The sequence below is a fragment of the Phyllopteryx taeniolatus genome, chromosome 21 (genome assembly GCF_024500385.1).
Source record: "Phyllopteryx taeniolatus isolate TA_2022b chromosome 21, UOR_Ptae_1.2, whole genome shotgun sequence".
Taxonomy (NCBI): Eukaryota; Metazoa; Chordata; class Actinopteri; order Syngnathiformes; family Syngnathidae; genus Phyllopteryx; species Phyllopteryx taeniolatus.
In genome coordinates, this window is record NC_084522.1 from 16,633,404 (window position 1) to 16,646,293 (window position 12,890).

Here is a 12,890-nt window from a genome sequence, read left to right on the forward strand (position 1 = left end):
AAAGTGGAAAAGAACCATCCAGACTGTTATTGACGCAAACTTCAAAAGCCAGCATCTGTGATGGTATGGGGCTGTGTTAGTGCCAATGGCATGGGTAACTTACACATATGTGAAGGCACAATTAATGCTGAAAGGACCATACAGGTTTTGGAGAAAAATGCTGCCATCCAAGCAACGTCTTTTTGATGGACGCCCCTGCTTATTTCAGCAAGACAATGCCAAACCACGTTCTGCATGTGTTACAGCAGCGTGTCTTCATAGTAAAAGAGTGCGAGTACTAGACTGGCCTGCCTGCAGTCCAGACCCGTCTCCCATTGAAAATGTGTGGCGCATTATGAAGTGTAAAATACGACAACGGAGACCCCGGACTGTTGAACGGCTGAAGCTGTACATCAAACAAGAATGGGAAAGAATTCCACCTACAAAGCTTCAACAATTAGTGTCCTCAGTTCCCAAACGTTTATTGAATGTTGTGAAGAGAAAAGGTGATGTAACACAGCGGTAAACATGACCCTGTCCCAGCTTTTTTGGAACGTGTTGCAGCCATAAAATTCTAAGTTCATGATTATTTGCTAAAAACAATCAAGTTGATCAGTTTCAATATGAAATATCTTGTCTTTGTCGTGTATTCAATTAAATATAGGTCGAACATGATTTGCAAATTATTGTATTCTGTTTGTATTTATGTTTAACACAACGTCCCAACTTCATTGGAATTGGGGTTGTACATATATACAACATATTGATGGAGAACTAGTCAGAAGCCAGTAAAAACTTCCTCGGCCAGGCTAGAGGGGACGAACACCGGCGTGAGGCTGGCTAGCGGGGATGGCCCAATCCAGTCAGTCATGGAAAAGTAAAAAAAAAAGGATTTGCTATGTACAGTCTTTTTTTTTTCTTTCCATCAATCCATTTTCTGAGCCGCTTCTCCTCACTAGGGTGGCGGGCGTGCTAGAGCCTATCCCAGCTATCATCGGGCAGGAGGCGGGGTACACCCTGAACTGGTAGCCAGCCAATCGCAGGGCACATAGAAACAAACAACCATTCGCTCTCACATTCACACCTACGGGCAATTTAGAGTCTCCAATTCATGCATGTTTTTGGGATGTGGGAGGAAACCGGAGTGCCCGGAGAAAACCCACGCAGGCACGGGGAGAACATGCAAACTCCACACAGGCGGGGCCGGGGATTGAACCCGGATCCTCAGAACTGTGAGGCTGACGCTCACATCCACAGAGAGAAAAAAAAGGATTTTTTTGTTTTGTTTCAGGCCTTCAGTAAGAAGAAAACAGATGATAGAAAGGAATGGTTGACCAACTTCATGGAGGACAGACGGCAAAGAAGAATGCATGGTCTCCCTGAGGTAGGCCACATTCAGATGAGCTGTGTGTTGCCTTTTTATAGTTCTATTTTAACCTGTCATTCAAGACTGAGCTGTGCAAGTGAGCGACAATGAGGCAAGTCATTGACCGCGATGCCACATTCACTCATGGTGCCAAATAGTTAAAAACAGTTAACAAACAACAAAGGCAAAAAGAGGGAAAATGAACACACACCAAGTCTATTGGTACTATTATAGGATAATTACCACTAACTACCAAGAACACAGCATTCTTACAACTATTTATAAAGCTGCTCGGCATACTGGGGATTCCGCCGATACTGCAGTATAATCATAATTCATTCATTCATTTTCCGTAGCGCTTATGCTCACTACGGTCGCGGGTGTGCTGGAGCCTATCCCAGCTGACTCTGGGCGAGAGGCAGGTTACACCCTGAACTGGTTGCCAGCCAATCGCTGGGCACATACAAACAAACAACCATTTGCACTGATATTCACACCTACGGACAACTTAAGAGTCTGTTTTGGGATGTGGGAGGAAACCGGAGAACCCGGAGAAAACCCGCACAGGCATGGGGAGAACATGCAAACTCCACATAGGCGAGGCCAGATTTGAACCCAGGTCCTCAGAACTGTGAGGCAGATGTGCTAACAGTGCCGCCTATAATAATAATGATAATCATTGTTATCCATCCATTTTCTTTCGCTTATCCGAAGTCCGGTTGCGGACAGCAAATTAAGCAGGGAAGCCCAGACTTCCCACTCTTCAGCCACTTCGTCCAGCTCTTCCAGGGGGATCCCGAGGTGTTCACATGCCATCTGGGAGAAATAGTCTCTTCAGCATGTCCTGGGTTATCCCCGGGGTCTCCTCCCAGCAATGCTCGAGCCACCTCATCTGACTGCTCTCAATGCGCAGGAGTAGCAGCTCTACTCTGAGCCCCTCCCGGATGACCGAGCTTCTCACCCTATGTCTCAGGGAGAGCCCAGACGCCCTGCGGAGGAAACTCATTTCGGCCGCTTGTATCCGGGATCTTGTTCACCCACAGCTCGTGACTATAAGTGAGGGTAGGAACGGAGATAGACTGGTAAATAGAGAGCTTTGCCTTTTGGCTTAGCGCCTTCTTCACCACAAGTCCGCATCACTGCAGACGCTGCACCTATCCGCCTCAGATTTGGAGGTGCTGATTTTCATCTCAACTGCTTCACACTTGGCTGCAAACCGCTCCAGTGAGAGTTGGAGATCACGGCTTGATAAAGCCAACAGAGCCACATCATCTGCAAAAAGCAGAGATGCAATACTGAGCCCACCAAACTGGACCCCCTGTATGCCTCGGCTGCACCTAGAAATTCTGTCCATAAAAGTTATGAACACAATTGGTAACAAGGGGCAGCCTTGGCGGAGTCCAACCCTCACTGGAAACTAATCCGACTCACTGTCTGCAATGCGGACAAAACTCTGACACCGGTCGTACAGGGACCGAACAGCCTGTATCAGGGCTTCGGTACCCCACATTCAGAATCAGAATGATCTTTATTTGCAAAGTATGTCCAAAAAACACACAAGGAATTTGTCTCCGGTAGTTGGAGCTGCTCTAGTACGACAACAGACAGTCAATTGACAGAGAACACTTTGGAGACAGAAAGACATTGACAAAAAACAGTCACTGAGCAATAAGGGGTTAATAGTTATCTGAAGCACCCCCCACAGGACTCCCTGAGGGACATGGTTGAATGCCTTCACATGTAGTCTTCAACACACATGTAGACTGGACTAGACAAGACTAGTGCACTGTTCCACGGCCAGGACGATAGAGAGAGAGCTAGATAGGAGAGCCCCCCTCAGAGATCCCTGACTCTTATTCCTCAAAGAGAAGGCATGTCGGTGGAATTGAGGAGGTCTTCGTAATATTGTCCCCACCAACCCACAACGAGTTCAGCAGCTCCCCCTCCCAACTATACACAGTGTTGACGGTGCACTGCTTCACCCTCCTGAGATGCCGGATGGTGCACCATAATTTCCTGGAAACCCCAGACAACTTAGCTCCTAGGATCATTGGCACACACGTACCCCTCTACCACGATAAGGTGATGGCTCAAGGAGGGGTAATTGTTGTTATTATTATTAATGTATTTTTGTATTGTTATTGTTGTAAATCGTAAGCATAGATTGAAGATACATTTCCTCATCAAGCTTCCTCCAACTGCATATCACGGGACAAATTTTTCCGGTGAGTGAGCAAACCTGTAGCTACTGGCTAGCGAGGCTACTAATGCTAGATTGACTAATAACTAAGCGAGGTAAGAAACACGGCTAAAGTAACGGAAAGGAAACTAAAGGCTGAATTAATCGCAGTCACAGCTGATGGATGGACGTTCTTTGGCGTTGTGTACAAGCGCCACACAGCCACTCGGATGTGTGGTAGAAATACTGGAGGCGGCTGTTGAAATCAATCAGAGTGGAAAATAAGCAAGTAAAACGTCCTCACCGTTGCTAATTCTATGCTATAGAAGTGGCTATACGTGAGATGCTTCGCGCACACTTTTAACCAGAGAGTGCTACGCGTACAGTGTAGCGACTCCTGGCCAGAGTAATAGAATTATAATTTTTTGTTTTTCTACTTTTGTAATTCATTTCTGGTTTACAGCACAGACTAGATGTCTCACAGACTTTTTACACGCAAAAAAAAATTGCAATCATGTAATTAAGTGTTCTTAATAAATAGTCCAGTTTTTGCCATCATCATCATCATCTCTTCCTTTGTTTTAAAAATAGACTCGTGTTACGTATTGAATCGTGATCTTGGTGTATCGTTACAGCCCAAGTTTTTATATAAAACTGTATTTTTTTTTTTTTTTTTTTTTTTAGTTTTACGAAACAGCAGTGTTTAGGAAAGGGGGAAAACTCAAAGCTCTTTAAAATGGCTCTTTTTAACATCCATTTATGGATGGGGAATATGGGGATGTTGCTCTGTGTTTAAAAAAACCCAAAACAATTATACTTTTGCCGTTTCGATCCGCATAACATTCAATATACTAGATTGTTTTGAGTGTTCAACTTGACACCTCTTCATTTCAGCAATACCTGTATGGAACGCAAGCCAGGCATCTATCCTACAATGACTTTATCAACAAGGAGCTGATTCTGTTCTCCAACTCTGATAATGAAAGATCCATCCCGTCGTTGGTTGATGGTTTGTATAATTTTATCTCTGTTTACTGGCCTTGGAAGTATGAATTAATTTCATCTTAATAATTTTATATTTCTCCATGTCAAGTTGATTAAAAAAAAAAGTGTTTTTTATCTTACACATGGGCAAGGGTAGGGGTGCATGGTATAAACAGTATACTCGGTAGGTGGTATAAATTTGATCAAAGGTAGAGATTTGGACTTTACTGAGACTTGTTGATGATGTCATCACATCTGTCTCAGTATAAAAATGGCTCAAGCCATTTATGATATGAATGTACTTTTTCAATTCTAGGTTCATTTTCTCAAGTGACGTAGCGGCAGTGACGTATTCATTCATTTCCGGTCCCTGTTATGGCTGTTTAGCGTCATATATTACAGTATTTTCCTCTATAAACGCGTACTAATTTGCCTGCTATGTTGCTCTTCAAAGGTGGCTAATCTCCACTATAATGCAGTTGCGGCCAGACCAATATGACAAGTGTACTGTACCACCCAGTCACTTATTTTGCGACTTCATCTGATAGCTTAGCGATTAGCATGGTTTCCCGTCTCTTTCCTCCTTCCTTTGTTATGACCATACTTGTCTACAAGTGTCGTTTATTCGCTGACATGGAGGCAATGACGAGCGACTTCGCGGCGCACGTTCCCCTCCACGGCGCAGCATCGTGCTGTATTTCGCCGCATTAGCTGTAAGCTCGTAGGTAGCTGGGGAGCATAATAGTATGCAACAAGCATTCCACAGCTAGTAGCCGCTAGCATGATGACGGAAAAGCCACGCGGTTTCCATAATTCATCGCAACACGCAAATTTGAATTATTACAGTAAAAAAATACGTTCTTTTTTAAATGTATGTTTATGTTACTAGTGGTTTATTGAAGGTATGCGTTATTTAACATTCATGCTTTTTTTTCACATTTATGGTTTATTTATGGCACTATGTCATTATCAAAACGTGAGTGGAGGCTGTGTGTAATAAAGTGACCTCCCAGTCAATTCAACTGGATGGTGCTTGTTAATAGTAAAAAATACGTTACTCTGATGTGTACACACTCGCACGCTGGCCTTCAGTGATCAATGTGAGATGTTATGCACGAGAACTGTTATTTTGTATTTTGTATGTTTTCGGTAGAAAAAGTCTTTTGGTCCGAAACTGAAAATGTACTTTCGGGCTATTTTCGACGGAAATTTCGGTGCATCGCCAATCGGTATACAGTACCAATCCGAAAGTATTCGCACTCCTTCACGTTTTCCACATTTTGCTGTTACAGACTTATTCAAGCTGATTTGAGTATAGTTTTCTCGAACAAAAATCTCCATAAAATATCCAATAATGACAAAGTAAAAACACATTTTCAGACATTTGTGTCAATTTATTAAAAAATGTAAACATTCCAACATAATAGGTATGTAAGTATTCACACCCTTCAAACTGAAGCTCAGGTGCATCTGATTTTCATTGATCATCCTTGAGCTGCTTCGACAACTTGAATGGGGTCCACCTGTGGTAAATTCAGTCGATTGAACATCATTTGGAATGGCACACACCTGTCTATACAAGGTCTCATAGTTGGCAGTGCATATCAGAGCAGAAACCAAGCAATGAAGTCTAAGGAATTGTCTGCAGACCTCCGAGACCAGATTGGGTCAAGGCACAAATCTGGGGAGAGATACAAAAGAATTTCAGCAGCATTGAAGGTCTCAAAAACCACTGTGGTCTCGAGTATTCGGAAATGGAAGAAGTTTGGAACCACCAGGACCCTTCCTCGATCTGGCTGTCCGATCAAGCTGAGTAACTGGGGAAGAAGGGCCTTGGTCAGAGAGGTGAACAAGAACCCTATGCTCACTAAGGCAGACCTCCAGTGTTTTCTTGCAGCGATAGGAGAACCATCCAGAAGGTCAACCATTGCTAACGCACTCCCGCCAAGCAAGCCTTTATGGTAGAGTGGCCAGATGGAAGCCACTTCTCACTAAGTGGCAGCATCATGCTGTGGGGCTGTTTTTCTGCTTCAGGAACTGGGCGACGAGTCCGCATAGATGGTAAGATGACAGCTGCCAAATATAGAGAAATTCTTCAAGAGAACCTGCTCCAGAGTGCTCTCGAACTCAGATTAGGGCGTCGATTCACCCTCCGACACGGCAATGACCCCAAGCACACAGCCAAGATAATAAAGAAGTGGCTTCAAGAGCAGCCTCTGAATGTCCTCGAGTGGCCCAGCCAGAGCCCGGACTTGAATCCAATCGAACATCTCTGGAACATCTCCATCCAACCTGACTGACCTTAAGAGGATCTGCAGAGATATTTGTCATTATGTCGATTTTTTAAAAAGAAAACTACACTCAAATCAGCTTTAGAAGAAGTCTGTAACAGCAAACTGTGGAAAAAGTGAAGGGGTGTGAATATTTTCTGGTGGCACTGTATAGTGTCATCAAATATATCAACGACACTGTTTTTGTTTGCGCCACAGAGTGCTGAATTTTAATGTAGAGTTTTGAGATCAGGACAATTAATTAAAATGACATGATATATTTGTTCTTTGTTGTTGTTCTTTTTATCAATTTAGATTTGCTCAACTATTATACAACCGTTATAATGAGGGATTCGATTCATACCGTGGTATGAATTTTACAGTTGGTCATATCGCCCAGCCCGAGGCCAGGGTCTGTGACATTAACGGTCGTCCGAGGCCACCACCTTCATATAGAAGCTGGACAAATTTCTAAGTCACCTAAAATTTTAGCCTGCCAAAAATGGCCCAAACTGGGTTTTTTTCAGTCGGTCTAAAATTATTTGATCACCAAAGCATCGTGTCCAAGACAGGATGTTGTGAAACCGCAACCGGCACTGCCTGACTGGATAAACGGGCATGAATTCGGGTTCGTCTCAAAACGAGACCCGGAGCTCACGCCGCTCGCCTCATGCATTAATCATTCACACGAGTGGCAGCGGCACCATGGAATGGCGGTGAGGAAAAAGGGCGACGACACAAAGTGAACTATATCGCCAGATTATTGCGTCCGAGAATGTGCAGAGAACAACTGTGTGCCAACGAGAACATTCGCCATCAAAAAAGTAACCGCACGACACCGTGATACTTTACGGCACAGATCCGGCCCACCACATCATTTTATGTGGCCCGCGAAAGCCAATCAGGATTACCCATTGTGTTCTAGTGTAATACCCATTGGGTTTTGTGCAAGCATTTTTTTTGTTACCAATTCCCCTTTGAAAAGAAATATAATAGTTGAAAAACATGTTTTTATAGGCTTCTGATTTCAAAACTGGCTATTCATCAATGTGTTGTGTATACTGTATGTAATTACAGTATATGAGGTAATCTTTCATTTATATGGGTTCACAGTAGTTGCGGCCCTGCGAGGGAAGTCATAACCACGGTGTGGCCCGTGACAAAAAGGAGTTTGACACCCCTGCTTTACGGCATTGCCAGAACACTTGGCACAATACTGTATACGGCAGGCGTGTGAGGCTGTTTGAATCATAGATATCGTAAGAATTATTGTGTATTATTTGTGTGTGGACCAGTATTTATATATTACAAGGATAGCCCCTCTGGATCCATCATCTCATTTTCAACACATTCGGATAATCACCGTTACACAAAATAATCATGAAAGGTAAATCAAAATCATAATGGACACATACATACACCTACGCACACAAACGCACACAATGCTGCCCTAATCTTAGCCTCCCACCAACCAGCCAATATTTAACAATATGCATGTACATATACAGCGGCTAAAAGAAGTATTTAACACGTCACCATTTTTCTCACTAAATATATTTCCAAAGGTGCTATTGACATGAATATTTCACCAGCTGTTGGGATCAACCCAAGTAATCCATACATACAAAGAAAGTAGAACAAATAAATTATGTGTAAAACTGTGAAATGACACAGGGAAAAAGTATTCAACACGTGAAGAAAGGAAGGTGCAAAAAGGCATGGAAAGCCAAGACAACGCCTAAAATCTATCAAAAATCAAACAGAAATCAAGCCCCTTGTCAGTGTAAATGAATATCAGCTGGTTTAGTCCTAACTGTTGGCCTACAAAAAGGTCTCATTGCCAAGGTGTGAGTCAAGACACAACTCATGATAGGTAAGAGCACAGAAGCTGTCTCAAGACCATCGCAAACTAATGGTTGCAAAACATAACAATGGCATTGGTTACAGGCGCATAGCTGAGCTTACAAACATTCCAGTGAGCGTGGCTGGGGCCATAATACGTAAGTGGAAAGCCAATCATACCACCATAAAAAAATAGCCTCGATTTGGTGGTACTCGCAAGATTTATGACAGAACAGTGCAAAGAAGAATCAGAAGAGTTCTCCAAGAGCCAAGGACCACCTGTGGAGAGAAACCCCAATTGCTGAAAAAAAGCATTTGTCAAAGCTTGTTTAAAGTTTGCTGAACAACAATTGGACAAGTCAGTTAAATACTGGGAGAATACAGTCTGGTCGGATGAGAACAAAATGGAACTTCTTTGGATGCCTGTCATGGTCTGTGTTTTGGTTTGGGTTGTGTTTAGTTTTCTTCCATGTTTTCCTGTGTTCAATGTTTGTCGTGTGCTCATTCGGTTGTCGTGTCCACCTGTTCTCGTCTACTTTGTGTCGACCAATCAGCTCTCTCCAGCCACTCGTGTCTTGTCCAGGTGTTCCTCGTTGTCTCGTCAATCTGTTTGGATTTAGTTCCCTGGTTTCTTTCAGTTCGTGTCGGTTCATTGTCGTTGTCACGTCTTTGCCATGTCCTTGTCGCCAGTTGTCTTTATCATGGTGGTATGTCATTGTCGGGTGTCTATTCCACGTCTTACTCACAGTTCATAGTTTGTTTCCAGTTTGAGATATTCAAGTGTTTCTTTGTTACTTTGGTTTGGTTGTTATCTGTTGTGGGACTTGGTTCAGTTTTGCTTTATCCAATATCCATGTTTTCCCTTTTTGAAGTTTAAATATGATTATTTTGAGACTCCCGCACTCCTGCCTTGCCTCCCTGCTTCCCTGCAATTGGGTCCACCATGTTCTTGCCTTGCGTTACTCTCCTTCGCCCTAACCACGTTCGTGACAGACGCCATAATCCACAGCACGTTTGGAGAAGAAATGGCACTGCGCATCACCCTAAAAACAACAATGAAGTTCGAAGGTGGGAACATGATTGTGTGGGGCTACTTTTTCAACAATCGGTACTGTTAAACTTCACATTATTGAAGGAAGGATGAATGGGCAAATGTACCGAGACATTCTTGACAAAAATCTGCTGCCATCTACGAGGATGATGAAAATGAAACGAGGGTGGACATTACAGCAGGATAATGATCCAAAACAGACTGCCAAGGAAAACTCTCAGTTGGTTTCAAAGAAAAAAAATAGAGCTGCTAGAATGGCCAAGCCAATCACCTGACTTGAATCCAATCAAAAATCTATGTAAAGAACTGAAACTCAAGGTCCATAAAATAAAATCAGAATCTTCAAGATTTGAAGACTGCTTGTGTGGAAGAATGGGCCCAAATCCCACCAGAGCAATGCATGCAACTAGTTTCTCCATAGAAGAGGCGTCTTGAAGCTGTCATTGCAAACAAAGGCTCTTGTACGAAGTATTAAATAAATACCAGTTGGTGTGTTCAGTACTTTTTCCCTGTGTCGTTTCACATTATTACATCCATCCATCCATCCATTTTAAGCCACCGCTTATCCTGGTTAGAGTCGCTGGAGCCTATCCCAGCTGACTTCGGGCGAAAGGCGGACTACAGCCTGAACTGGTCGCCAGTCAGTCGCAGGGCACGTACAGACACGGACAACCATTCGCACTCACATTCACACCGTCACTGAGTGGGAACTGAACCCACGCTGGCTGCACCAAAGTCAGCCGAGTGTACCACTACACCATCAGTGAGTGACCACATTATTACAAACAACTTCTTTTCTCATCTTATTTGTTCTACTTTCTTTGTATGTATGGGTTACTTGGGTTGTTCCCAACATCTGGTGAAATGTCAATACCACCTTTGGAAATATAGTGAATGAGAAAAATGGTGACGTGTTACATACTTATTTCAGCCGCTGTATATTAATAATTATCTTCATAATTTAGATTCACTATGTTGACACATTGACTCATTGTTTGTTTGTTGTCACTGACTAATCTGAATATATGCTGTTTGTGTTGTGGTAGGCTTGAAGCCTGGCCAGAGAAAAGTGCTTTTCACTTGCTTAAAGAGGAATGACAAGAGGGAGGTGAAAGTTGCACAGCTGGCTGGGTCAGTAGCAGAGATGTCTGCTTACCATCATGGAGAGGTACAGTTAATTTATGACCATAAATCATAAATAGCCATAGGAATCACAGGAATGAGAAAGGCATTGGGTCTCATTTGCTAATAAATGTGGAGAAATGTTATCATGCGAGTCACAAGAGATGGCTGATCCAAAACTTCTCATCGGAAAGCTTGCGAAGCAAAGAAGCCAACAGCATATAATAGTCATGTTCATCTTTTTTAATTCGTTCCCGAGGTAAATTTAAGAACGTGGCAGAAAACCGATACAAAAAAAAACAATGTAAAAGCTGGAAATGAGCAAACACTGTATTTTGTTGTCAATATACGTACATTGTAAGGAATAAATAAAGCACAGCCAAGAGGCATTTGTTGTTGATAAAATTCATTAAATTAGCGTTAGAAGCGAAATAAAAAATGCGCACGGTTAGTAAATGAGGCCCATTGTGAGCAAAGTTGTTTTCTTAATGCTATCCATTCTTTTGTCCAAATTAAAACCTATACCATAGTTTTTAATCTTTTTGTCATGCTCTTTGCGTGATACACGTCTCCCTTCTGTTTCAGTTACAGTGTCATAGAAGGAGGCTTTTTCTGTATTGTTGTAATGTAACCGGAAAGTGCTAATCAGAACAAATAAGGATAATAAATATATCGGATGTGATTGATTTGAGCTAAATTGTCATTTAGTTCTTGTACTAAGCATTCACCACACATTTTTTTCATTTTAGCAAGCGCTCATGATGACCATTGTCAACTTGGCTCAGAACTTTGTGGGAAGTAACAACGTCAACATCTTGCAGCCACTTGGTCAGTTTGGTACTCGCATCAATGGAGGCAAAGATGCTGCCAGCCCTCGTTATATCTTCACTATGCTTAGGTAAAGCTGTTAATTTAATTCATGCCAGTTGATGATATCGATGCTTATTCTTTGAAGCTGGGACAATATATATATATATATATATATATACACACACACACACACACACGCAGTGGTGCAAAAATGTGCCAGCCACCAATTGTGCCAGTTCTCCCACTTAAAAAGATGAGATAGGCCTGTAATTTTCATCATAGGCATGCCTCACCTGAGAGACGAAATGAGAACCAAAATCCAGAAAATCACATTGTTTGAGTTTGAAAGAATTTACTAGCAAATTATGGTGTAAAATAAGTATTTAGTCAATATAACAAAGTTCATGTTATTACTTTGTTATATACCCTTTGTTGGCAATGACACAGGTCAAACATTTTATGTCTGTCTTCACAAGGTTTTCACACACTGTTGCTGGTATTTTGGCCCATTCCTCCAAGCAGATCTCCTCGAGACAAGTGATGTTTTGGGGCTGTCACTGGGAAACACAGACTTTCAACTCCCTCCAAAGATTTTCTATGGGGTTGAGATCAGGAGACTGGATAGTTCCACTCCAGGACCTTGAAATGTTTCTTACAAAGCCACTCCTTCGTTGCCCGGGCAGTGTGTTTGGGATCATTGTCATGCTGAAAGACCCAGCCACGTTTCATCTTCAATGCCCTTGCTGATGGAAGGAGGTTTTCACTCAAAATCTCACGATACATGGCCCCAATCATTCTATCCTTTATACGGATCAGTCGTCCTGGTCCCTGTGCAGAAAAAGAGCCCCAAAGCATGATGGTTCCACCCCCATGCTTCACAGTAGGTATGGTGTTCTTTGGATGCAACTCAGCATTCTTTCTCCTCCAAACATGACAAGTTGAGTTTTTACCCAAAAGTTCTATTTTGGTTTCATCTGACCAGATGACATTCTCCCAATCCACTTCTGGTTCATCCAAATGGTCTCTAGCAAACTTCAGACGGGCCTGGACATGTACTGGCTTAAGCAGGGTGACACGTCTGACACTGCAGGATTTGAGTCCCTGGCGGCGTAGTGTGTTACTGATGGTAGCCTTTGTTACTTCCCAGCTCTCTCCAGGTCATTCACTAGGTCCCTCCGTGTGGTTCTGGGATTTTTGTTCTTGTGATCATTTTGACCCCACAAGGGGAGATCTTACATGGAGCCCCAGATCGAGGGAGATTATAAGTGTTATTGTATGTCTTCCATT

The 12,890-nt window shown here is 42.7% G+C and overlaps 1 protein-coding gene across 2 annotated transcripts in view; it reads left to right on the forward strand.

The window, feature by feature from the left end:
• Nucleotides 1-12,890, forward strand: part of top2b (DNA topoisomerase II beta) — a 115,957-nt gene that overhangs the window by 47,272 nt on the left and 55,795 nt on the right. For both annotated transcript variants that reach the window (XM_061760859.1, XM_061760860.1), the window contains 4 exons: nt 1,271-1,363; nt 4,419-4,533; nt 10,718-10,839; nt 11,543-11,691. In XM_061760859.1, the coding sequence (XP_061616843.1) occupies nt 1,271-1,363; nt 4,419-4,533; nt 10,718-10,839; nt 11,543-11,691 (479 nt within the window). The remainder of the gene's footprint in view (nt 1-1,270; nt 1,364-4,418; nt 4,534-10,717; nt 10,840-11,542; nt 11,692-12,890) is intronic.